Source organism: Anolis sagrei, chromosome 13 (assembly GCF_037176765.1).
Source record: "Anolis sagrei isolate rAnoSag1 chromosome 13, rAnoSag1.mat, whole genome shotgun sequence".
In the NCBI taxonomy this organism is placed as follows: Eukaryota; Metazoa; Chordata; class Lepidosauria; order Squamata; family Dactyloidae; genus Anolis; species Anolis sagrei.
The window spans coordinates 19251162-19275444 of NC_090033.1; the positions used below are offsets into that span (position 1 = coordinate 19251162).

Here is a 24283-nt window from a genome sequence, read left to right on the forward strand (position 1 = left end):
AATGACAGAAAAACGAGCCTCGAAATTTTCCCCATTGCTGCTACGGTCACCATATATTAAATATTTTTGAAAGATTCCTAAAAAAAGGTGGATGACCAAAATGCGCTGAAACTTGGCAGACTGAAAGTTGTAAATGTTGCCTTCGGTTGTGCCAAGTTTCATCCTGATCGCCGTAAAAATGACGGAGAAACGAGCCTCGAAATTTTCTTCATTGCCACTAATGGAACAAATATTACGAAGCTTTGAAGATTCGGATTATGAAACAAAATGGGACTCCTCTGAATTTTTAAAAAATTCTTAAAAGTCAGTAAATGAATCGATCTTTCTGAAACTTGGCAGGTTTAAAGTCGTAAATGTTGCTGATAAGTATGTCAAGTTTCATCCTGATTGCCATAAAAATGGCAGAGAAACGAGCCTCAAAATTTTCCCCATTGCTGTTAATGGAACAAATATTACGAAGCTTCGAAGATTCGGATTACGAAACAAAATGGGACTCCTCTGAATCTTAAAAAAAATCTTAAAAATCAGTAGATGAATGGATCTTTCTGAAACTTGGCGGGCTTAAAGTTGTAAATATTGCCTTCCGTTGTGCAAAGTTTCATCCTAATAGCCGGAAAGATGACGAAGAAACGAGCCTCGAAGTTTTCCCCATTGCCGCTACGGTCACCATATATTAAATATTTTTGAAAAATTCCTAAAAATCAGCGGATGACCGAAACGCGCTGAAACTTGGCAGGATGAAAGTTGTAAATGTTGCCTTCGGCCGTGCAAACTTTCATCCTGATCGCCGTAAAAATGACGGAGAAACGAGTCTCAAATGTTCCCCTTTGCCGCTACGAAACAAAACGAGACTCCTCTGAATCTTTAAAAAATTCTTTTTTAAATAATTTTTTAATTGATTTTCAATCTAAAATAAACATATAGACGTATACCCATATATGTACAATCACAATAAACACTATACGTTCAATGATACAAACACGAATACATACACAGACCATAAGAATAGCTGGGATACTAGCCTGCTTTGATATACTCCGTCGCTGTATAAGTACTTTTCTTCATAGATCTTAAGCTAGGGCTAGTAAGACAGAAGAAAGGAAAAGGAAAGAAAGGAGGAAATAATGAAAAAAATGAAGAAGAAAAAAGAGAAAAAGAAAAAATAATAATAAAAAGAATGAGTCTCGAAATGTTCTCCATTGCCGCTACAAAACAAAACGAGACTCCTCTGAATCTTTAAAAAATTCTTTAAAATCAGTAGATGAAGGGATCTTTCTGAAACTTGGCGGGCTTAAAGTTGTAAATGTTGCCGATAAGTATGTCAAGTTTCATCCTGATCACCATAAAAATGGCAGAGAAACGAGCCTCGAAATTTTCCCCATTGCCGCCGCTACGGTCACCATATATTAAATATTTTTGAAAAATTCCTAAAAATCGGCGGATGACCGAAACGCGCTGAAACTTGGCAGCCTGAAAGATGTAAATGTTGCCTTCGTTTGTGCCAAGTTTCAACCTGATCGCCGGAAAAATGACAGAAAAACGAGCCTCGAAATTTTCCCCATTGCTGCTACGGTCACCATATATTAAATATTTTTGAAAGATTCCTAAAAAAAGGTGGATGACCAAAATGCGCTGAAACTTGGCAGACTGAAAGTTGTAAATGTTGCCTTCGGTTGTGCCAAGTTTCATCCTGATCGCCGTAAAAATGACGGAGAAACGAGCCTCGAAATTTTCTTCATTGCCACTAATGGAACAAATATTACGAAGCTTTGAAGATTCGGATTATGAAACAAAATGGGACTCCTCTGAATTTTTAAAAAATTCTTAAAAGTCAGTAAATGAATCGATCTTTCTGAAACTTGGCAGGTTTAAAGTCGTAAATGTTGCTGATAAGTATGTCAAGTTTCATCCTGATTGCCATAAAAATGGCAGAGAAACGAGCCTCAAAATTTTCCCCATTGCTGTTAATGGAACAAATATTACGAAGCTTCGAAGATTCGGATTACGAAACAAAATGGGACTCCTCTGAATCTTAAAAAAAATCTTAAAAATCAGTAGATGAATGGATCTTTCTGAAACTTGGCGGGCTTAAAGTTGTAAATATTGCCTTCCGTTGTGCAAAGTTTCATCCTAATAGCCGGAAAGATGACGAAGAAACGAGCCTCGAAGTTTTCCCCATTGCCGCTACGGTCACCATATATTAAATATTTTTGAAAAATTCCTAAAAATCAGCGGATGACCGAAACGCGCTGAAACTTGGCAGGATGAAAGTTGTAAATGTTGCCTTCGGCCGTGCAAACTTTCATCCTGATCGCCGTAAAAATGACGGAGAAACGAGTCTCAAATGTTCCCCTTTGCCGCTACGAAACAAAACGAGACTCCTCTGAATCTTTAAAAAATTCTTTTTTAAATAATTTTTTAATTGATTTTCAATCTAAAATAAACATATAGACGTATACCCATATATGTACAATCACAATAAACACTATACGTTCAATGATACAAACACGAATACATACACAGACCATAAGAATAGCTGGGATACTAGCCTGCTTTGATATACTCCGTCGCTGTATAAGTACTTTTCTTCATAGATCTTAAGCTAGGGCTAGTAAGACAGAAGAAAGGAAAAGGAAAGAAAGGAGGAAATAATGAAAAAAATGAAGAAGAAAAAAGAGAAAAAGAAAAAATAATAATAAAAAGAATGAGTCTCGAAATGTTCTCCATTGCCGCTACAAAACAAAACGAGACTCCTCTGAATCTTTAAAAAATTCTTTAAAATCAGTAAATGAATCAATCTTTCTGAAACTTGGCGGGTCGTAAATGTTGCCGATAAGTATGTCAAGTTTCATCCTGATCGCCATAAAAATGACGGAGAAACAAGCCTCGAAATTTTCCCCTTTGCCGCTAATGGAACAAATATGATGAAGCTTCAGAGATTCGGATTACAAAATGGTACCCACCTGAATCTTTAAAAAATCATTAAAAATCAGTAGATGAACGGATCTTTCTGAAACTTGGCAGGCCTAAAGCCATCACTGTTGGCTACAAGTGTGCCAGGTTTCATCCTGATAGCCATAAAAATGATGGAGAAATGAGCCTCAAAATTTTCCCCATTGCCGCTACGAAAAAAACGAGACTCCTCTGAATCTTTAAAAAATTCTTTAAAATCAGTAGATGAATGAATCTTTCTGGAACTTGGCAGGCTTGAAGTCGTAAATGTTGCCGATAAGTTTGTCAAGTTTCATCCTGATAGCCATAAAAATGATGGAGAAATGAGCCTCGAAATTTTCCCCATTGCCGCTAATGGAACAAATCTTACGAAGCTTCGAAGATTCGGATTACAAAACAAAATGGGACTCCTCTGAATCCTAAAAAAATTCTTTAAAATCAGTAGATGAATGGATCTTTCTAAAACTTGGCAGGCTTAAATTCGTAAATGTTGCTGATAAGTATGTCAAGTTTCATCCTGATCGCCATAAAAATCACAGAGAAACGAGTCTCAAAATATTCCCCATTGCCGTTAATGGAACAAATATTACGAAGCTTCAGAAATTCGGATTACAAAATGGTACCCACCTGAAACTTTAAAAATGATTAAAAATCAGTAGATGAACGGATCTTTCTGAAACTTGGCAGGCTTAAAGCTATCACTGTTGCCTACAAGTGTGCCAAGTTTCATCCTGATAGCTATAACTATGATGGAGAAACAAGTCTCGGAATTTTCTGCATTGCCACTAATGGAACAAATCTTACGAAGCTTCAGAGATTCGGATTAAGACACGGGACCCCTCCGAATCTTTTAAAAATCATTAAAAATCAGCAGATGAATTAATCTTTCTGAAACTTTGCAGGACTAATGCTCTGCATATGTTGTCTAATTGTGCAAACATTCAAGGGGATCTCCCTTGTGGTTTCTTTGAAAATAATTTTAATTGAAATAAATTTTGAAAAATTCCTTAAAAATCAGTGGATGACCGAAATGTTCTGAAAATAGCCTGGCCCAAATTTGTAAATGTTGCCAGAAGGTGTGCCAAGTTTCATCCTGATCGCCATAGAAATGACGGAGAAACGAGCCTCGAAATTTTCCCCATTGCCACTACGAAACAAAACGAGACTCCTCTGAATCTTTAAAAAATTCTTTAAAATCAGTACATGAGCGGATCTTTCTGAAACTTGGTGGGCTTGAAGTCGTAAATGTTGCCGATAAGTATGTCAAGTTTCATCCTGATCACCATAAAAATGGTGGAGAAACGAGCCTCGAAATTTTCCCCATTGCCGCTACGGTCACCATATATTAAATATTTTTGAAAAATTCCTAAAAATCAGCGGATGACTGAAACGTGCTGAAACTTGGCAGGACAAAAGTTGTAAATGTTGCCTTAGGTTGTGCCAAGTTTCATCCTGATTGCCATAAAAATGACAGAGAAACGAGCCTCGAAATTTTCCCCATTGCCGCTACGGTCACCATATATTAAATATTTTTGAAAAATTCCTTAAAATTGGCGGATGACCAAAACGCGCTGACACTTATCAGGCTGAAAGTTGTAAATGTTGCCTTCGGTTGTGCCAAGTTTCATCCCGATCACTGTAAAAATGACGGAGAAACGAGCCTCGAAACTTACCCCATTGCCGCTACAAAACAAAACGAGACTCCTCTGAATCTTTAAAAAATTCTTAAAAATCAGTAGATGAATTGATCTTTCTGAAACTTGGCGGGCTTGAAGTCGTAGATGTTGCCGACAAGTATGTCAAGTTTCATCCTCATATTAAACACAATTGAATATTACAAAAGACATAATCAAGAAGAATTAGCCCTATTAAGTTTAGATGCTGAAAAAGCATTTGATAACCTGAACTGGGATTAGGTATCAATTTACTAACGCTATAAATGGGACCCCTCCGAATCTTTAAAAAATTCTTAAAAATCAGTAGATGAATAGATTTTTCTGAAACTTTGCAGGATTGCTGCCCGGCTTATGTTGTCTCGTTTTGCAAACTATCAAGGGAGTACCTCTTGTAGTTTTATTTTGAAAAAAATATTTGTAAAAAAAGTTTAAAAATTCCTAAAAATCAGCAGATGAACGAAACATTCCGAAACTTGGCAGACTTGAAGTCATAAATATTGCCTTCGAGTTTGCTGAGTTTCGACCCGATAGCTGTAAAGATGACAGAGAAACGAGCCTCGAAATTTTCCATCCTGCAGGCGAAGCAATCGCTGGCCACGCTGACGAAGGACGTGCCGAAGCGGCACTCGCTGGCTATGCCGGGGGAGACGGTGCTGAACGGCAACCAGGAGTGGGTCATGCAGGCCGACCTCCCGCTCACGGCCGCCATCCGGCAGAGCCAGCAGACGCTCTACCACGGCCACCCCCAGCACACGGTCGACCGGCAAGGTAGTAGTATCATATGGCCATCTGTCGGGAGGGCTTTGATGGTGCTTTCCTTGCATGAATGCAAAAAGGGGTTGGACTAGATGGCCTTTAGAGGTCTCTTCCAACTCTAAGACTCTATGGTGCGATTATTATTATTACTACTACTAGTAGTAGTAGTACTAGCAGTAGTATTATATGGCAATCTGTTGGGACGGCTCTGATGGTGCTTTCCCTTGCATGAATGCAAAAAAGGGTCAGACTAGATGGCCTTTAGAGGTCCTTTCCAACTCTAAGACTCTATAGTGTATTATTATTATTATTAGTAGTAGTAGTAGTAGTATTATATGGCCATCTGTCGGGAGGGCTTTGATGGTGCTTTCCTTGCATGAATGCAAAAAGGGGATGGACTAGATGGCCTTTAGAGGTCTCTTCCAACTCTTAGGACTCTATGGTGCAATTATTTTTGCTACTACTAGTAGTAGTAGTACTAGCAGTAGTATTATATGGCCATCTGTCGGGAGGGCTTTAATGGTGCTTTCCCTGTATAAACGGGTTGGACTAGATGGGCTTTAGAGGTCCCTTCCAACTCTAAGACTCTATGGTGCAATTATTTTTGCTACTAGTAGTAGTAGTAGTACTAGCAGTAGTATTATATGGCCGTCTGTTGGGAGGGCTTTGATGGTGCTTTCCATTCATAAAGGGGTTGATGGCCTTTAGAGGTCCCTTCCAACTCTAAGACTCTATGGTGCAATTATTTTTACTACTACTACTACTACTACTAGTTGTAGTAGTAGCAATAGTATTATATGGCCATCTGTCAGGAGGGCTTTGATGGTGCTTTCCATGTATAAAGGGGTTGATGGCCTTTAGAGAATTATTGTTAGTAGTAGTAGTAGTAGTAGTATATGGCCATCTGTCAGGAGGGCTTTGATGGTGCTTTCCCTGCATGAATGCAAAAGAGGGTTGGACTAGATGGCCTTTAGAGGTCTCTTCCAACTCTAAGACTCTATGGTGCGATTATTACTACTATAAGTAGTAGTAGTAGTAGTATATGGCCATCTGTCGGGAGAGCTTTGATGGTGCTTTCCTTGCATGAATGCAAAAAGGGGTTGGACTAGATGGCCTTTAGAGGTCCCTTCCAACTCTAAGACTCTATGGTGCGATTATTACTATTAGTAGTAGTAGTAGTAGTATATGGCCATCTGTCGGGAGGGCTTTGATGGGGCTTTCCCTGCATGAATGCAAAAAGAGGTTGGACTAGATGGCCTTTAGAGGTCCCTTCCAACTCTAAGATTCTATGGTGTGATTATTATCATTACTACTACTCCTAGTAGTAGCATGATATGGGCATCAGTCTGGAGGGCTTTAATGGTGCTTTCCCAGCATAAAGGGGTTGGACTAAATGGCCATTAGAGGTCCCTTCCAAGACTCTATGGTGTGATTATTATTATTATTATTATTATTATTATTATTACTAGTAGTAGTAGTAGGAGTATTATATGGCCATCCGTCGGGAGGGCTTTGTTGGGGCTTTCCCTGCATGAATGCAAAAAGGGGTTGGACTAGATGGCCATTAGAGGTCCCTTCCAACTCTAAGACTCTATGGTGTGATTATTACTATTAGTAGTAGTAGTAGTAGTATTATATGGCCATCTGTCAGGAGGTTGTGCACAGCTGCATTGAGTCTCCTTAAGGATAGATAAAGAAGGATGATAATAATAATAATGATAATGATAATAATAGATGCATCATGAAAAGCATAATGAAAACAACTTGCTCTACTATTTATCGATGCTGAAAAAGCATTAGATAAAATTAATTGGGACTATCTAAAATTACTATTAAAAGAAATGGATATTGGGCACAACTTTAAAAACGCGGTAGATAAAGCGGGATAATAATAATAATAATAATAATAATAATAATAATAATAGTAATAATGTGTTCCCGTTTGTCTTTGGCAGCGGTGCGTGTGAGCCCGTGCCACTCGCGCCAGCCCTCGGTCATCTCGGACGCCTCGGCGGCGGAAGGCGACCGCTCCTCCACCCCCAGCGACATCAACTCCCCGCGGCACCGAACGCACTCGCTCTGCAATGTAAGGCGCCTCTGCAGGTCATTGCCCCTTCCTGGCACGGTTCTCTTTCTATATGTATTAGTATTAGTATTATTATTAGTATTATTAATTATTATTTCATTCGGGGTGCGAGGCCCACCGTCCCCGAGAGCTTGGCTTGTGCTGCTCGGCAGCGGCTGCTTTGGAATGCTTGCCGAGTGTCGGAAATTGGGGGACCCAAATGTATTATTATTATTGTTATTATTGGAACGAAATTTATTATTATTATTATTATTATTATTATTATTATTATTATTATTATTATATTTGCAACCAAATTGTATTCCTCAGTGTAGATGCACCTCTCTTTCTTTTCTTCTTCCAGGGGGATAGTCCTGGACCGGTACAGAAAAACTTGCACAACCCAATTGTCCAGGTAAGAAAACATCTCTCTTTTCTTCCATTCTCTTCTTCTTCTCTTTTTTTCCCTAGTCTTCTTTCTTTCTTTCTTTCCTTCCTTCCTTCTTTTTTTCCTTCCTTCCTTCCTTAGTCTTCTCTCTTCTCTCCCTTCTTTCTCTTGCTTTCCTCCCATTTTCCTTTCTCTTCCTTTCCTCCTTTTTTCATTCTTCCCTTCCATTCTTTTTCTTTCTTCTTCTCTTTTTCCCTTTCCTTCCTTCCTTCTTTCTTTTTTTCCTTCCTTCCTTCCTTCCTTCCTTTGTCTTCTCTCCCTTCTTACTCTTGCTTTCCTCCCATTTTCCTTTCTCTTCCTTTCCTCCTTTTTCGTTCTTCCCTTCCATTCTTTTTCTTTCTTCTTCTCTTTTTCCCTTTCCTTCCTTCCTTCTTTCTTTTTTCCCTTCCTTCCTTCCTTCCTTCCTTCCTTCCTTTGTCTTCTCTCCCTTCTTACTCTTGCTTTCCTTCCATTTTCCTTTCTCTTCCTTTCCTCCCTTTTCGTTCTTCCCTTCCATTCTTTTTCTTTCTTCTTCTCTTTTTTCCCTTTCCTTCCTTCTTTCTTTTTTTCCTTCCTTCCTTCCTTCCTTCCTTCCTTCCTTTGTCTTCTCTCCCTTCTTACTCTTGTTTTCCTTCCATTTTCCTTTCTCTTCCTTTCCTCCTTTTTCGTTCTTCCCTTCCATTCTTTTTCTTTCTTCTCTTTTTTCCCTTTCCTTCCTTCCTTCTTTCTTTTTTCCTTCCTTCCTTCCTTTGTATTCTCTCTTCTCTCCCTTCTTTCTCTTGCTTTCCTCCCATTTTCCTTTCTCTTCCTTTCTTCCTTTTTTGTTCTTCCCTTCTGTTCTTTTTCTTTCTTCTTCTCTTTTTTCCCTTTCCTTCCTTCTTTCTTTCTTTTTTCCTTCCTTCCTTTGTATTCTCTCTTCTCTCCCTTCTTTCTCTTGCTTTCCTCCCATTTTCCTTTCTCTTCCTTTCCTCCTTTTTTGTTCTTCCCTTCCGTTCTTTTTCTTTCTTCTTCTCTTTTTTCCCTTTCCTTCCTTCCTTCCTTCCTTTGTATTCTCTCTTCTCTCCCTTCTTTCTGTTGCTTTCCTCCCATTTTCCTTTCTCTTCCTTTCCTTCTTTTTTGTTCTTCCCTTCTGTTCTTTTTCTTTCTTCTTCTCTTTTTTCCCTTTCCTTCCTTCTTTCTTTCTTTTTTCCTTCCTTCCTTCCTTTGTATTCTCTCTTCTCTCCCTTCTTTCTCTTGCTTTCCTCCCATTTTCCTTTCTCTTCCTTTCCTCCTTTTTTGTTCTTCCCTTCCGTTCTTTTTCTTTCTTCTTCTCTTTTTTCCCTTTCCTTCCTTCTTTCTTTCTTTTTTCCTTCCTTCCTTCCTTTGTATTCTCTCTTCTCTCCCTTCTTTCTCTTGCTTTCCTCCCATTTTCCTTTCTCTTCCTTTCCTCCTTTTTTGTTCTTCCCTTCCGTTCTTTTTCTTTCTTCTTCTCTTTTTTCCCTTTCCTTCCTTCTTTCTTTCTTTTTTCCTTCCTTCCTTCCTTTGTATTCTCTCTTCTCTCCCTTCTTTCTCTTGCTTTCCTCCCATTTTCCTTTCTCTTCCTTTCCTTCTTTTTTGTTCTTCCCTTCTGTTCTTTTTCTTTCTTCTTCTCTTTTTTCCCTTTCCTTCCTTCTTTCTTTCTTTTTTCCTTCCTTCCTTCCTTTGTATTCTCTCTTCTCTCCCTTCTTTCTCTTGCTTTCCTCCCATTTTCCTTTCTCTTCCTTTCCTTCTTTTTTGTTCTTCCCTTCTGTTCTTTTTCTTTCTTCTTCTCTTTTTTCCCTTTCCTTCCTTCTTTCTTTCTTTTTTCCTTCCTTCCTTCCTTTGTATTCTCTCTTCTCTCCCTTCTTTCTCTTGCTTTCCTCCCATTTTCCTTTCTCTTCCTTTCCTCCTTTTTTGTTCTTCCCTTCCGTTCTTTTTCTTTCTTCTTCTCTTTTTTCCCTTTCCTTCCTTCTTTCTTTCTTTTTTCCTTCCTTCCTTCCTTTGTATTCTCTCTTCTCTCCCTTCTTTCTCTTGCTTTCCTCCCATTTTCCTTTCTCTTCCTTTCCTCCTTTTTTGTTCTTCCCTTCCGTTCTTTTTCTTTCTTCTTCTCTTTTTCCCTTTCCTTCCTTCTTTCTTTCTTTTTTTCCTTCCTTCCTTCCTTCCTTCCTTCCTTTGTCTTCTCTCCCTTCTTTCTCTTGCTTTCCTCCCATTTTCCTTTCTCTTCCTTCCTTTCCTCCTTTTTCTTTCTTCCCTCCTTCCCTTCCCTTCTCTTTCTTCTTTGGCAACCTGGCAGGGAGAACATCTTCCTCTCTTTCTTATCTCGCTATCTATCTATCTATCTATCTATCTCTATCTATTTCAATCTATTTACTCTATCTTTCTTGCCTGGGGAAAACCCAGGGGCGGCTCATCCATTACGCGAAGTAAGCTGTCGCAGAACCTCTTTTTTTGCCAGGGGTGCAGAGGCGCCTTTGTAAATGCCCCTCGACCGCCACTTGAGGAGCGCCCCCTCAGCTCACAACAGCCCTAGCAGTCCGGGGGGAGCCTCGGCTTGCTTGCCTCGCTGCCAGGTGATCCTCTACCCAAAGGGGCCGGGCCCTTGAGCCTCGCTTAGCCCCTCTCGTTCCTGCCCCACCCGGCCACCGGGTGCGCGTGTAGAGCCGGCGCTCAATTGTTCTCCGTGTTCGATCCCTTCCCCATGACCGGCTCCCTTTCCCGATCCCCCGGCGCTCCACCCGCCTCCTCTCCTCTCCCCAATCCGCGGGTGGGCCAAGGGGCGGAGCCGCCACGCCTGGCCCACTTCGGGTCCGGAGGCGTGTCTGAAGACCCCAGCATGCGCACCAAAAGTCACCTCTTCTCCTGACTTTGTCTTCAGCCATTGGGACCAAGAGAGAGAGAGAGAGAGAGAGAGAGAGAGAGAGAGAGAGAGCCCCTCCGGCTGGAGGTATCTCCCACCTCCGCTCCCTCCTTTGTTTTTGCGCCTACCTTCAGGAAAGGTGGGCATCTCCACCTCTCTCTCTCTCTCTCTCTTGGTCCCAATGGCTGAGAAGAAAGTCAGGAGAAGAAGTGACTTTTGGTGCACACGCCGGGGTCTTCAGGCACACCTCTGGACCCAAAGCGGGCCAGGCAAGGGAGCAAGTGCGGCAAGTGTAGTTACTGGGATATATAGTTCACCTACAATCAAAGAGCATTCTGAACTCCACCCATGATGGAATTGAACCAAATATGGCACACAGAACTCCCACCACAAACAGAAAATCTATATATCGATGATTGGTTGGTGTGGGGCACCAAAATACTGTTTGCTTACCGTTGAAAATCTCTATATTGTTTTCTATCTATCTCTATGTTGTCTATCTACCTGTCTGTCTATCTATCTTGGTATCTACCGTACATATCTATCTATCTATCTCTCTATCTCTCTATCTCCCTCTCTCTCTCTCTCTCTCTATCTATCTATCTATCTATCTGTCTGTCTGTATCTCTATATTGTTCCCTATCTATCTATCCTGGTATCTACCCTATATATCTTATCTATGTCTACCTCTATATCATCCTCCATCTAGGTATCTACCCTATCAATCTATCTATCTATCTATCTATCTATCTATCTATCTATCTATCTGTATTGTTCTCTATCTACCTGTCTGTTTGTCTGTCTGTCTATCTTGGTAACTACCCTACATATCTCTGTCTACCTCTATATCTATCTATCTATCTATCTATCTATCTCTATATCGTTCTCTATCTATCTATCTATCTATCTATCTATCTATCTTGGTATCTACCCTACATATCTATCTCTACCTATATGTCGTCCTCTATCTATCTTGTTATTTACCCTACCTATCTTATGTATCTATCTGTCTGTCTCTATCTCTATATTGTTTTCTATCTATCTCTGTGTATCTATCTGTCTATCTATCTTGGTATCTACCCTATCTATCTGTCTGTCTGTCTGTCTGTATCTCTATATCGTTCTCGATTTATCTGTCTTGGTATCTACCCTACATATCTTATGTCTACCTTTATATCGTCCTCTATCTATCTAGGCATCTTATCTATCTATCTATCTATCTATCTATCTATCTAGGTATCTACCCTACATATATATCTATTTACCTACCTACCTACCTACCTATCTATCTCTAATCTCTATATCGTGCTCTATCTATCTATCTATCTATCTATCTATCTATCTATCTTGGTATCTACCCTACATATCTATCTGTCTATCTATCTGTCTACCTATCTATCTCTATCTCTATATTGTTCCCTATCTATCTATCTATCTATCTATCTATCTATCATGGTATCTACCCTACATATTCTATCTATCTCTACCTCTATATCGTCCCCTGTTTATCTTGGTATCTACCCTACATATCTATCTATCTATCTATCTATCTATCTGTATCTCTATATTGTTCTCTATCTATCTATCTATCTATCTATCTATCTATCTATCTATCTGTATCGTTCTCTATCTATCTATCTGTCTGACTATCTTGGTATCTACCCTACATATCTTATCTATGTCTACCTCTATATCATCCTCTATCTATCTTGGTATCTACCCTACATATCTATCTGTCTGTCTGTCTGTCTGTATCTCTATATTGTTCTCTATCTATCTATCTATCTTGGTATCTACCCTATATATCTTATCTATGTCTACCTCTATATCGTCCTCTATCTATCTAGGTATCTACCCTATCTATCTATCTATCTATCTATCTATCTATCTATCTATCTATCTTGGTATCTACCCTACATATCTACCTACCTACCTATCTATCTCTATCTCTATATCATTCTCTATCTATCTATCTATCTATCTATCTATCTATCTATCTATCTATCTATCTTGGTATCTACCCTACACATCTATCTGTCTGTCTGTATCTCTATTTCGTTCTCTATCTTGGTATCTACCCTACATATCTATCTGTCTATCTATCTACCTACCTATCTATCTATCTATCTCTATCTCTATATAATTCTCTATCTATCTATCTATCTTGATATCTACCCTACATATTTTATCTATCTCTACTTCTATATCATCCTCTGTTTATCTTGGTATCTACTCTACCTATCTTATGTATCTATCTGTCTATTTCTATCTCTATTGTTTTCTATCTATCTCTATGTTATCTGTCTATTTATCTATCTATCTATCTTGGTATCTACTCTACATACCTTATCTCTATCTAGCTCTATTTCATCCTCGTATCTATCTTATGTATCTTTCTATCTCTACATTGTTCTCTATCTATCTATCTATCTATCTATCTCTATGTTGTCTATCTATCTATCTTGGTATCTACCCTATCTATCTTATCTATGTCTACCTCTATATCGTTCTCTATCTATCTAGGTATCTACCCTACATATCTATCTATCTCTCTATATCTATATCTATCTATCTATTTCTATCTATATATCCTTCTCTATCTATCTATCTATCTATCTATCTTGGTATCTACTCTACATATCTTATCTTTGTCTACCTTTATATCAACCTCTATCTAGGTATCTACCCTACATATCTATCTATCTATCTATCTATCTATCTATCTATCTCTCTGTATCATTATCTATCTGTCTATCTATCTATCTATCTATCTATCTTGGTATCTACCCTACATATCTATATCTACCTCTCTGTATCTCTATATCGTTCCCTATCTGTCTATCTTGGTATCTACCCTACATATCTTATCTATGTCTACCTTTATATCGCCCTTTATCTATTTAGGTATCTACCCTACATATCTATCTATCTATATCTCTATATCGTTCTCTATCTATCTATCTATCTATCTATCTATCTATCTATCTAGGTATCTACCCTACATATCTATGTCTACCTTTATATCGTTCTCTTAATCTATCTAGGTATCTACCCTACATATCTATCTATCTATCTATCTATTTCTATCTCTATATCATTCTCTATCTATCTATCTTGGTATCTACCCTACATATCTTATCTATGTCTACCTTTATATCGTCCTCTATATATCTAGGTATCTATCCTACATATCTATCTATCTATCTATCTATCTATCTATCTATAGCTCTGTATCATTCTCTATCTATCTATCTATCTATCTTGGTATCTACCCTACATATCTATGTCTACCTTTATATCGTTCTCTTAATCTATCTAGGTATCTACCCTACATATCTATCTATTTATCTATCTATCTATCTCTCTGTATCATTCTCTATCTATCTATCTATCTTGGTATCTACCCTACATATCTATCTATCTATATCTCTGTAACATTCTCTATCTATCTATCTATCTATCTTGGTATCTACCCTAAATATTTATGTCTACCTCTATATCGTCCTCTATCTTGGTATCTACCCTACATATCTATCTATCTATCTCTCTCTCTATCTCTCTATCTATTTTGGTATCTACATATCTTTGTCTACCTTTATATCGTCCTCTATCTTGGTATGTACCCTACATATCTATCTATCTATCTACCTATCTACCTATCTATCTATCTATCTATCTATCTATCTATCTATTTTGGTATCTACATATCTTTGTCTACCTTTATATTATCCTCTATCTAGGTATCTACCCTACATATCTATCTATCTATCAATCTATCTATCTTGGTATCTACTCTACATATCTTTGTCTACCTTTATATCGTCCTCTATCTTGGTATGTACCCTACATATCTATCTATCTATCTATCTATCTATCTATCTATCTATCTATTTTGGTATCTACATATCTTTGTCTACCTTTATATTATCCTCTATCTAGGTATCTACCCTACATATCTATCTATCTATCTATCTATCTATCTTGGTATCTACTCTACATATCTTTGTCTACCTTTATATCATCCTCTATCTAGGTATCTACCCTACATATCTATCTATCTTGGTATCTACCCTACATACCTTATCTATGTCTACCTCTATTTCGTCCTCTATCTATCTTGGTATCTACCCTACCTATCTTATTTATCTGTCTATCTCTATCCCTATATTGTTCTCTATCTATCTATCTATCTATCTATCTCTATCTCTATCTCTGTTGTCTATCTATCTATCTATCTATCTATCTATCTCTATCTCTATCTCTCTATCTTGGTATCTATCCTACATAGCTATCAGTCTACCTATGTCTCTCTGTCGTTCTCTATCCATCTTGGTATCTACCCTTCCTATCTTATCTATCTATCTATCTGTTTATCTCTGACTCTCTCTATTTGTCTATATTTCTATATCGTTCTCTGCGTATCTCTCGATGTATCTTGGTCTCTATCCCGCGTACCTAATCCATCTCTCTCTGGCTCTTTCTCGGCAGTCTCTAGAGGACCTGGAGGACCAGAAGCGGAAGAAGAAAAAGGAGAAGATGGGCTTTGGCTCCATCTCGAGGGTCTTCGCTCGGGGAAAACAGCGCAAGTCTCTTGATCCGGGCCTCTTTGACGGCACCGCGCCCGACTACTACATCGAGGAGGACGCCGACTGGTGACGGACTGCCTTTCCCCCTTCCGGAAACCCTTTCGAACCCGCCTTGCTTCTGCGTGCGTTGGGGGGCCAAAAACCCCGGCGGAATGTGAGCCTTCCCCTTCCCCTTCCCTTTTCCTTTTCCTCCCTCTCTCTCTGCATTGCCTCTTCGCTGTACATAATCCCCTCAAAGAGAGGGACGAAAAGCCCTCCGCCCTATATGTGGAAACCCCTTCTAACTGTTGTCTATGGAGCGATGCCGAGTCCGTTGTCGTGTAACTTCCCCCCTTTCCCGTTCTGTTTCCGGGGTGCGTTTGCTCTTTCTTTTCTCTCTCCTTCTTTTGCTTCATTCCTTTCTTCTTTTCGTTCCTTCTCTCCGGGCGCGTCTACACACAATGGAATTTAATGTGGTTCGACACCGCTTTAACTGCAACGACACCCCTCTAGGATACATCAATCATAGAATGTAGTGTTAGTGGATGGCCATCTGTCGGGAGGGCTTTGATGGTGTCTTCCTTACAATGGCGGAATAAGGTTGGACTAGATGGCCTTTGGGGGTCCCTTCCCACTCTAGGATGCTATAATACATCAATCATGGAATGTAGTGTTAGTGGCTGGATGGCCATCTGTCGGAAGGGCTTTGATGGTGTCTTCCTTGCAATGGCACAATAAGGTTGGACTAGATGGCCTCTAGGATGCTATAATACATCGATCATGGAATGTAGTGTTAGTGGATGGCCATCTGTCGGGAGGGCTTTGATGGTATCTTCCTTACAATGGCAGAATAACATTGGACTAGATGACCTTTGGGGGTCCCTTCCCACTCTGGGATGCTATAATACATCGATCATGGAATGTAGTGTTAGTGGATGGCCATCTGTCGGGAGGGCTTTGATGGTGTCTTTCTTGCAATGGCACAATAAGGTTGGACTAGATGGCCTCTAGGATGCTATAATACATCGATCATGGAATGTAGTGTTAGTGGATGGCCATCTGTCGGGAGGGTTTGATGGTGTCTTCCTTGCAATGGCAGAATAACATTGGACTAGATGGCCTTTGGGGGTCCCTTCCCACTTTAGGATGCTATAATACATCAATCATGGAATGTAGTGTTAGTGGCTGGATGGCCATCTGTCGGGAGGGCTTTGATGGTGTCTTTCTTGCAATGGCACAATAAGGTTGGACTAGATGGCCTCTAGGATGCTATAATACATCGATCACGGAATGTAGTGTTGCCTATCAGAGCTGTGGCCGAATGGTGGCATGGCGGGTTAAACCGCTGAGCTGCTGAACTTGCTGACTGAAAGATTGGCGGTTCGAATCCGGGAAGTGGGGTGAGCTCCTGCTGTTAGCCCCAGCTCCTGTCGACCAAGCAGTTCGAAAACATGCAAATGCCAGTAGATCAATAGGTACCACTTCTGAAGGAAGGGAACAGTGCTCCATGCAGGCCACATGACCTTGGAGGCGTCTATGGACAATGCCGGCTCTTCAGCTTAGAAATGGAGATGAGCACCACGTCCCAGAGTCAGACACAACTAGACTTAATGTCACAGGAAACCTTTATCATAGCTGTGGCTGGATGGCCATCTGTTGGGAGGGCTTTCATGGTGTCTTCCTTACAATGGCAGAATATGTTTGGACTAGATGGCCTTTGGGGGACCCTTTCTCACTCTAGGATGCTATAATACATTGATCATGGAATGTAGTGTTAGTGGATGGCCATCTTTCGGGAGGACTTTGATGGTGTCTTCCTTACAATGGCACAATAAGGTTGGACTAGATGGCCTTTGGGGGACCCTTCCCACTCTAGGATGCTATAATACATCTATCATGGAATGTAGTGTTGCCTATCATAGTTGTGGCTGGATGGCCATCTGTCGGGAAGGCTTTGATGGTGTCTTCCTTGCAATGGCACAATAAGGTTGGACTAGATGGCCTCTAGGATGCTATAATACAACTATCATGGAATGTAGTGTTGCCTATCACAGTTGTGGCTGGATGGCCATCTGTCGGGAGGGCTTTGATGGTGTCTTCCTTGCAATGGCACAATAAGGTTGGACTAGATGGCCTCTAGGATGCTATAATACATCTATCATGGAATATAGTGTTGCGTATCATAGTTGTGGCTGGATGGCCATCTGTCGGGAGGGCTTTGATGGTGTCTTCCTTGCAATGGCACAATAAGGTTGGACAAGATGGCCTCTAGGATGCTATAATACATCTATCATGGAATGTAGTGTTGCCTATCATAGTTGTGGCTGGATGACCATCTGTCGGGAGGGCTTTGATGGTGTCTTCCTTGCAATGGCACAATAAGGTTGGACTAGATGGCCTCTAGGATGCTATAATACATCTATCATGGAATGTAGTGTTGCGTATCATAGTTGTGGTTGGATGGCCATCTGTCGGGAAGGCTTTGATGGTGTCTTCCTTGCAATGGCACAATAAGGTTGGACTAGATGGCCTTTGGGGGACCCTTCCCACTCTAGGATGCTATGTCTCCCAACTCGCTCCCTCTTGCAGTTGAAGTGGGTGTCGAACACGCGTGTGATTCCTTCATAGACCTGCCCTTTGGCCTTCCTACGGCTCCTCCCTGTTTTCGACAAAACTTGAAAAAACAAACTTGAAGGACCGCTTGTGTATTTTGTAAATAAGCCAAGGACGACGACGACGATGGATAATTGTGCACTGTGTTCTTCTCGTACCTGTCTCTCGTTCGCCTCCTGGAAATAGCAAAGCTAAGCCAACTCTCTCCTTTCTCTCCCCCTGTCTACACCGAAGGATCGGTGCAGTTTGACACCACTTTGGCCTTGCAAAACTACAACTCCCACCAGCGGCGTGTAGATGCACCCAAGAGCTTAGCATCCCCCTTGGATGCGGTTTCAGTGGGAAAAGGGAGGCTTCCAGGCAGTTGATCGACACCCTGTTTCCTCCGAAATAAGACCTATCCCGAAAATAAGACCTAGTTCTCGTTAATGGAAGAAAATCAATTTGGGAAAACAAAACCGACCCTGAAAATAAGCCCTAGCATGGAATAAGCCCTAATTACCATTAATTAAAAAGTCAATTTGGGGAAATAAGACCTACCCCAAAAAATAAGCCCTGCCCTGAAAATAAGCCCCAATTACTGTTCATAAAACAGTCAATTTGAGAAAATAAGCCCTACCTCGAAAATAAGACCTACCCGGAAATAAAACCTACCCGGAAATAAGACCTACCCTGAGAAAAATATATGTAAGACTTGGCCTTATTTGTGGGGAAAGGGGGTAGGTGGGTCCATCCCAGGGCTTGGCTTCCTTCCCATTTCCTCCTGTGGGGGATCCGGAATGTTTCCTGGGGACCCTCCACGGCCAAAGGTAGACACAGACCGCCTGTTTGCCCCCAAAGCCACGGACACGTCATGTTGGTTGACCCCATGCAAATTGCACACATCAGCTGACACGATGGGTTATGCATCAGTCTATCCCATGTATCACTCAGCACCTAGTCAACCCCATGTGTCAGTCGACATAATGGGTAACTCAACCTCCATGCATAAATTGACACCATATGTTAGCCCACCCCGTGCATCAGTCGACCCCATGGGTCATTCAGTCCCGTGCGTCAGTTGACCCCATGCATTCATCACTCAAGCCCATTCTTCATCGATGGAGACCCATGCATAAGTCGACCTGGTGGATCATTCAACCCCATGTGTCAGTTGACTCCATACGTCAGTCAACCCCATGCGTCAGTCGACCCAATGGGTAATTCAACCCCATGTGTCAGTCGACCCAAGGGGTAATTCAATCCCATGTGTCAGTCAACTCCATATGTCAGTTGGCTGTCAGTCAACCCAACAGGTGCTTCAACCCCATGCGTCAGTCGATTCAATGGGTAATTCAACCCCATGTGTCAGTCGACTCCATAGGTCAATCAGCTGTCAGTCAACCCAACAGGTAATTCAACTCCATATGTCAGTCAACCCAATGGGTCAGTCGACCCAATGGGTAATTCATTCCCATGTGTCAGTCGACTCCGTATGTTAGTCAGCTGTCAATCAACCCACCGGGTACTTCAACCCCACGCGTCAGTCGACCCAATGGGTAATTCAACCCCATGCCTCAGTTGACTTCATATGTCAGTCAACCCAATGGGTAATTCAATCCCATGCATCAGTCAACTTCATATGTCAGTCGACCCCATGGGTCAGTCGACCCAATGGGTAATTCATTCCCATGTGTCAGTTGACTCCAAATGTCAGTCAGCTGTCAGTCAACCCAACAGGTGCTTCAACCCCATGCGTCAGTCGACGCAATGGGCAATTCAACCCCATGTGTCAGTTGACTCCATATGTCAGTCAACACCATGTGTCAGTCGACCCAGTGGGTAATTCAACCCCATGCGTGGTCGACTTCCTATGTCAGTCAACCCCATGTGTCAGTTGATCCAATAGGTAATTCAATCCCATGTGTCAGTCGACTCCATATGTCAGTCAGCTGTCAGTCAACCCAACAGGTACTTCAATCCCATGTGTCAGTCGACCCAATGGGTAATTCAACCCCATGCGTCAGTCGATTCCATATGTTAGTCAACTCCATGCATCAGTCGACCCAATGGGTAATTCAATCCCATGTGTCAGTCAACTCCATATGTCAGTCAGCTGTCAGTCAACCCAACAGGTGCTTCAACCCCATGCATCAGTCGACCCAATGGGTAATTCAACTCCATGCCTTAGTTAACTCCATATGTCATTCGACCCAATGGTTAATTCAATCCCATGCGTCAGTCGACCCAATGGGCAATTAAATCCCATGTGTCAGTTGACTCCATATGTCAGTCCGTTGTCAGTCAACCCAACAGGTAATTCATCCCCATGCGTCAGTCGACTCCTTATGTCAGTCAGCTGTCAGTCAACCCAACAGGTGCTTCAACCCCATGGTCAGTCAACCCAATGGGTAATTCAACCCCATGTGTCAGTTAACTCCATGTGTCAGTCAGCTGTCAGTCAACCCAACAGGTGCTTCAACCCCATGCGTCAGTTGATCCAATGGGCAATTCAATCCCATGTGTCAGTTGACTCCATATGTCAGTCAGCTGTCAGTCAACCCAACAGGTGCTTCAACCCCATGCATCAGTCGACCCAATGGGTAATTCAACCCCATGCGTCAGTCGACTCCATATGTCAATCAGCTGTCAGTCAACACAACAGGTGCTTCAGTCCCATGCGTCAGTCGACCCAATAGGTAATTAAACCCCATGCGTCAGTCGACTTCATATGTCAGTCAACGCCATGTGTCAGTCGACCCAATGGGTAATTCAACCCCATATGTCAGTCGACTCCATATGTCAGTCAACCCCATGTGTCAGTCGACCCAAATGGGTAATTCAATCCCATGTGTCAGTTGACTCCATATGTCAGTCAAACCCATGCGTCAGTCGACCCAAGGGGTAATTCAACTCCATGCCTTAGTTAACTCCCTATGTCAGTCGACCCAATGGTTAACTCAATCCCAGTCGACTCCATATGTCAGTCTGTTGTCATTCAACCCAACAGGTAATTCAACCCCATGTGTCAGTCGACTCCAAAAGTCTATCATGTGTCAGTCGACCCACCAATGGATAATTCATCCCCATGCATCGGTTGACTCTCTATGGTAGTCAACCCCATGCGTCAGTCAACCCAAGGGGTAATTCATCCCCATGCGTCAGTCAAATACATGGGCGTCAGTCAACTCCATATGTCAGTCAACCCCATTTATCAGTCGACTCAATGGGTAATTCAACCCGTGCGTCAGTCGACTCCATATGTCAGTCAACCCCATGTGTCAGTCGATCCAATGGGTAATTCATCCCCATGCATCAGTCAAATCCATGGGCGTCAGTCAACTCCATATGTCAGTCAACCCCATGCATCAGTCGACTCAATGGGTAATTCAACTCCATGTGTCAGTCGACCCGATGAGTAATTCAATCCTATTTGTCAGTGGTCTATACAGTATGCCTCCTGTTCCGCCCCTCCATTGGAACCTTACTGTCGGGGTGCATCTACACTGTTGAACTAATGCAGTTTGACTCCACTTTGAACTGCTGTGGGAGCCAACCTCAAAGGCCTTGCAAAACGACAACGTACCTTTGAAGCCCTATTGAATTTTAACAACCCTATGGATGTGTCGTCTTCCTTCTTCTGTTGTTGTCGTTGTTGTTGTTGTTTCTTTTTTTAAGGAATAATCCGGAATAATCCCTTTTGCTTCACCCTTTTCGCCCTCCCCCCCCCCCCCCGTTTGTTTCGTTGTTCTTTTTAATTTATTTGCACACACGAAAAAAAATAATCGCAGAGGATGTATTCTAACTAAATTATTGTTGTTGTTGTTGTTCATAAAAGATCGGGATTTATATTTTTCCACGTCGGGAGGGAGGGGGGCGCTCGGGGTGGTCGTATTATTTCTTCTTTTCTGAGTTGTCTGCATTGCCATGGGACCCCCCAAAATACCCCTATATTTGCATTGTGATGGGACCCCCCAAAATGCCCCTGTATTTCCATTGCGATGGGACCCCCAAAATGCCCCTATATTTGCATTGTGATGGGACCCCCCAAAATGCCCCTATATTTGCATTGTTATGGGACCCCCAAAATGCCCCTGTATTTGCATTGCAATGAGACCCCCCCAAATTGCCTCTATATTTGCATTGCGATGAGACACCCCCAAAATACCCCTATATTTGCATTGTGATGGGACCCCCAAAAATGCCCTTATATTTGCATTGCGATGAGACCCCCCAAAATGCCCCTATATTTGCATTGCGAAGCCCCTCAAAATGCCCCAGTATTTGCATTGCAATGAGACCCCCCAAAATACCCTATATTTGCATTGCGATGGGACCCCCCCAAAATGCCCCTATATTTGCATTGCAATTGAACCCCCAAAATGCCCCTATATTTGCATTGTGATGGGACCCCCCCAAAATGTCCCTATATTTGCATTGTGATGGGACCCCCAAAATGCCCTTATATTTGCATTGCCATGGGACCCCCCAAAATGCCCCAATATTTGCATTGCAATGGGACCCCCCAAAATGCCACTATATTTGCATGCGATGGGACCCCCCAAAATGTCCCTGTTTGCATTGCGATGGGACCCCCAAAATGCCCCTAAATTTGCATTGCGATGGGACCGCCAAAAATTCCTCTATATTTGCATTGCGATGGGACCCCCCAAAATGCCCCTGTATTTCCATTGCGATGGGACCCCCAAAATGTCCCTATATTTGCATTGCCATGGGACCCCCAAAATGCCCCTGTATTTCCATTGCGATGGGACCCCCAAAATGTCCCTATATTTGCATTGCCATGGGACCCCCAAAATGCCCCTATATTTGCATTGCCATGGGACCCCCCAAAATGCCCTTATATTTGCATTGCGATGAGACCCCCCAAATTGCCCCCGTATTTGCATTGCAATGGGACCCCCAAAATGTCCCTATATTTGCATTGCGATGGGACCCCCAAAATTGCCCCTGTATTTGCATTGCAATGAGACCCCCCAAATTGCCCCTGTATTTGCATTGCAATTGAACCCCCAAAATGCCCCTATATTTGCATTGCGATGGGACCCCCCAAAATGTCCCTATATTTGCATTGCTATGGGACCCCCCAAATAATCTTGTATTTGCATTGCAATTGAACCCCCAAAATGCCCCTATATTTGCATTGCGATGGGACCCCCCCAAAATGCCCCTATATTTGCATTGCGATGAAACCCCCCAAAATGCCCCTGTATTTCCATTGCAATGGGACCCCCAAAATGCCCCTATATTTGCATTGCAATTGAACCCCCAAAATGCCCCTATATTTGCATTGCAATGGGACCCCCAAAAATCATCTTGTATTTCCATTGCAATGGGACCCCCAAAATGTCCCTGTATTTGCATTGTGATGGGACCCCCAAAATGCTCCTATATTTGCATTGCGATGAGACCCCCCAAAATCCCCCAGTATTTGCATTGCATTGTAATGGGACCCCCAAAATGCCCCAGTATTTGCATTGCATTGTAATGGGACCCCCGAAATTCATCCATAGGGCTATTGCATTTCTATTGTACCCCAAAATGCCTCCCTAATATTATTAACCTTTCAGTGGGACCCCAAAAATGCTTCTATAGAGTGATTTGCATTCCTATGGGACCCCAAAATGCCTCTAGAAAGCCATTTGCATTTCAGTGGGACCCCCAAAAATGCTTCTGTGTGGCTATTGGGGTTTCTGTAGGACCCCCAAAACATTTGCAATCCAATGGGACCCCAAATATTTCCCTCTCTCCTTCCCTCCTTCCGGATCCAAAATATCGAAGCAGCTCAGTTCCCGGAATAATACGTTGTTGAGTCCTATTATTATTATTATTATTTGTATTATTATTAATTAATTATTATTGTTTCGAAACTCTCTGTCTCTCTCACATTTTTATTTTTGTTTGTTTGTAAAAATTAGGAAATAATTATTTTAAAGACTTAAGAAGGTGATTTTATTTAAAAACAAAGAGAACTACCAATTAATTAAAAAAAACACAAATAGCTGACGGCGTTATGGGTCATTAACCTTAGATTTAACTTTAAAGGGAAAATAAAGAAAAAAACAATTAATTCCTCGACGGCATGGATGCAAATATGGAAATATTACGAAAAAAAATAATGATAATAATACACACACGACTAAATAAAGCTTATTTTAAATTACTTTGGGTTTGTCTCTTCGTTTCCTCGACCGGATCTGTGAATCTTCGTAATCGTACAAGAATATTTGCGATGCTCGTTTTCTTGTCGTTTCTATGGCTATCAGACCGAAACTTGGCACACTTGTAGGCAACATTCACAACTTTAAGCCTGCCAAGTTTCGGAACGATTCCTTCATCTACTGATTTTTAGGAATTTTCTAAAGATTTGGAGTT

At 41.5% G+C, this 24283-nt stretch overlaps 1 protein-coding gene across 6 annotated transcripts in view; it reads left to right on the forward strand.

Moving 5' to 3' along the window:
- Positions 1–24071, forward strand: part of KAZN (kazrin, periplakin interacting protein) — a 187796-nt gene extending 163725 nt beyond the window's left edge. For 4 of the 6 annotated variants that reach the window (XM_067472863.1, XM_067472864.1, XM_067472865.1 and 1 more), the window contains 4 exons: positions 5207–5399; positions 7340–7470; positions 7814–7864; positions 15219–24071. In XM_067472863.1, coding sequence (XP_067328964.1) covers positions 5207–5399; positions 7340–7470; positions 7814–7864; positions 15219–15386 — 543 coding nt within the window. In that variant the 3' untranslated portion in view covers positions 15387–24071. Of the gene's footprint in view, positions 1–5206; positions 5400–7339; positions 7488–7813; positions 7865–15218 lie in introns of all 6 variants that reach the window. The other 2 variants (XM_067472867.1, XM_067472866.1) reach the window with 2 other exon arrangements.
- Positions 24072–24283: the final 212 nt, after the last annotated feature.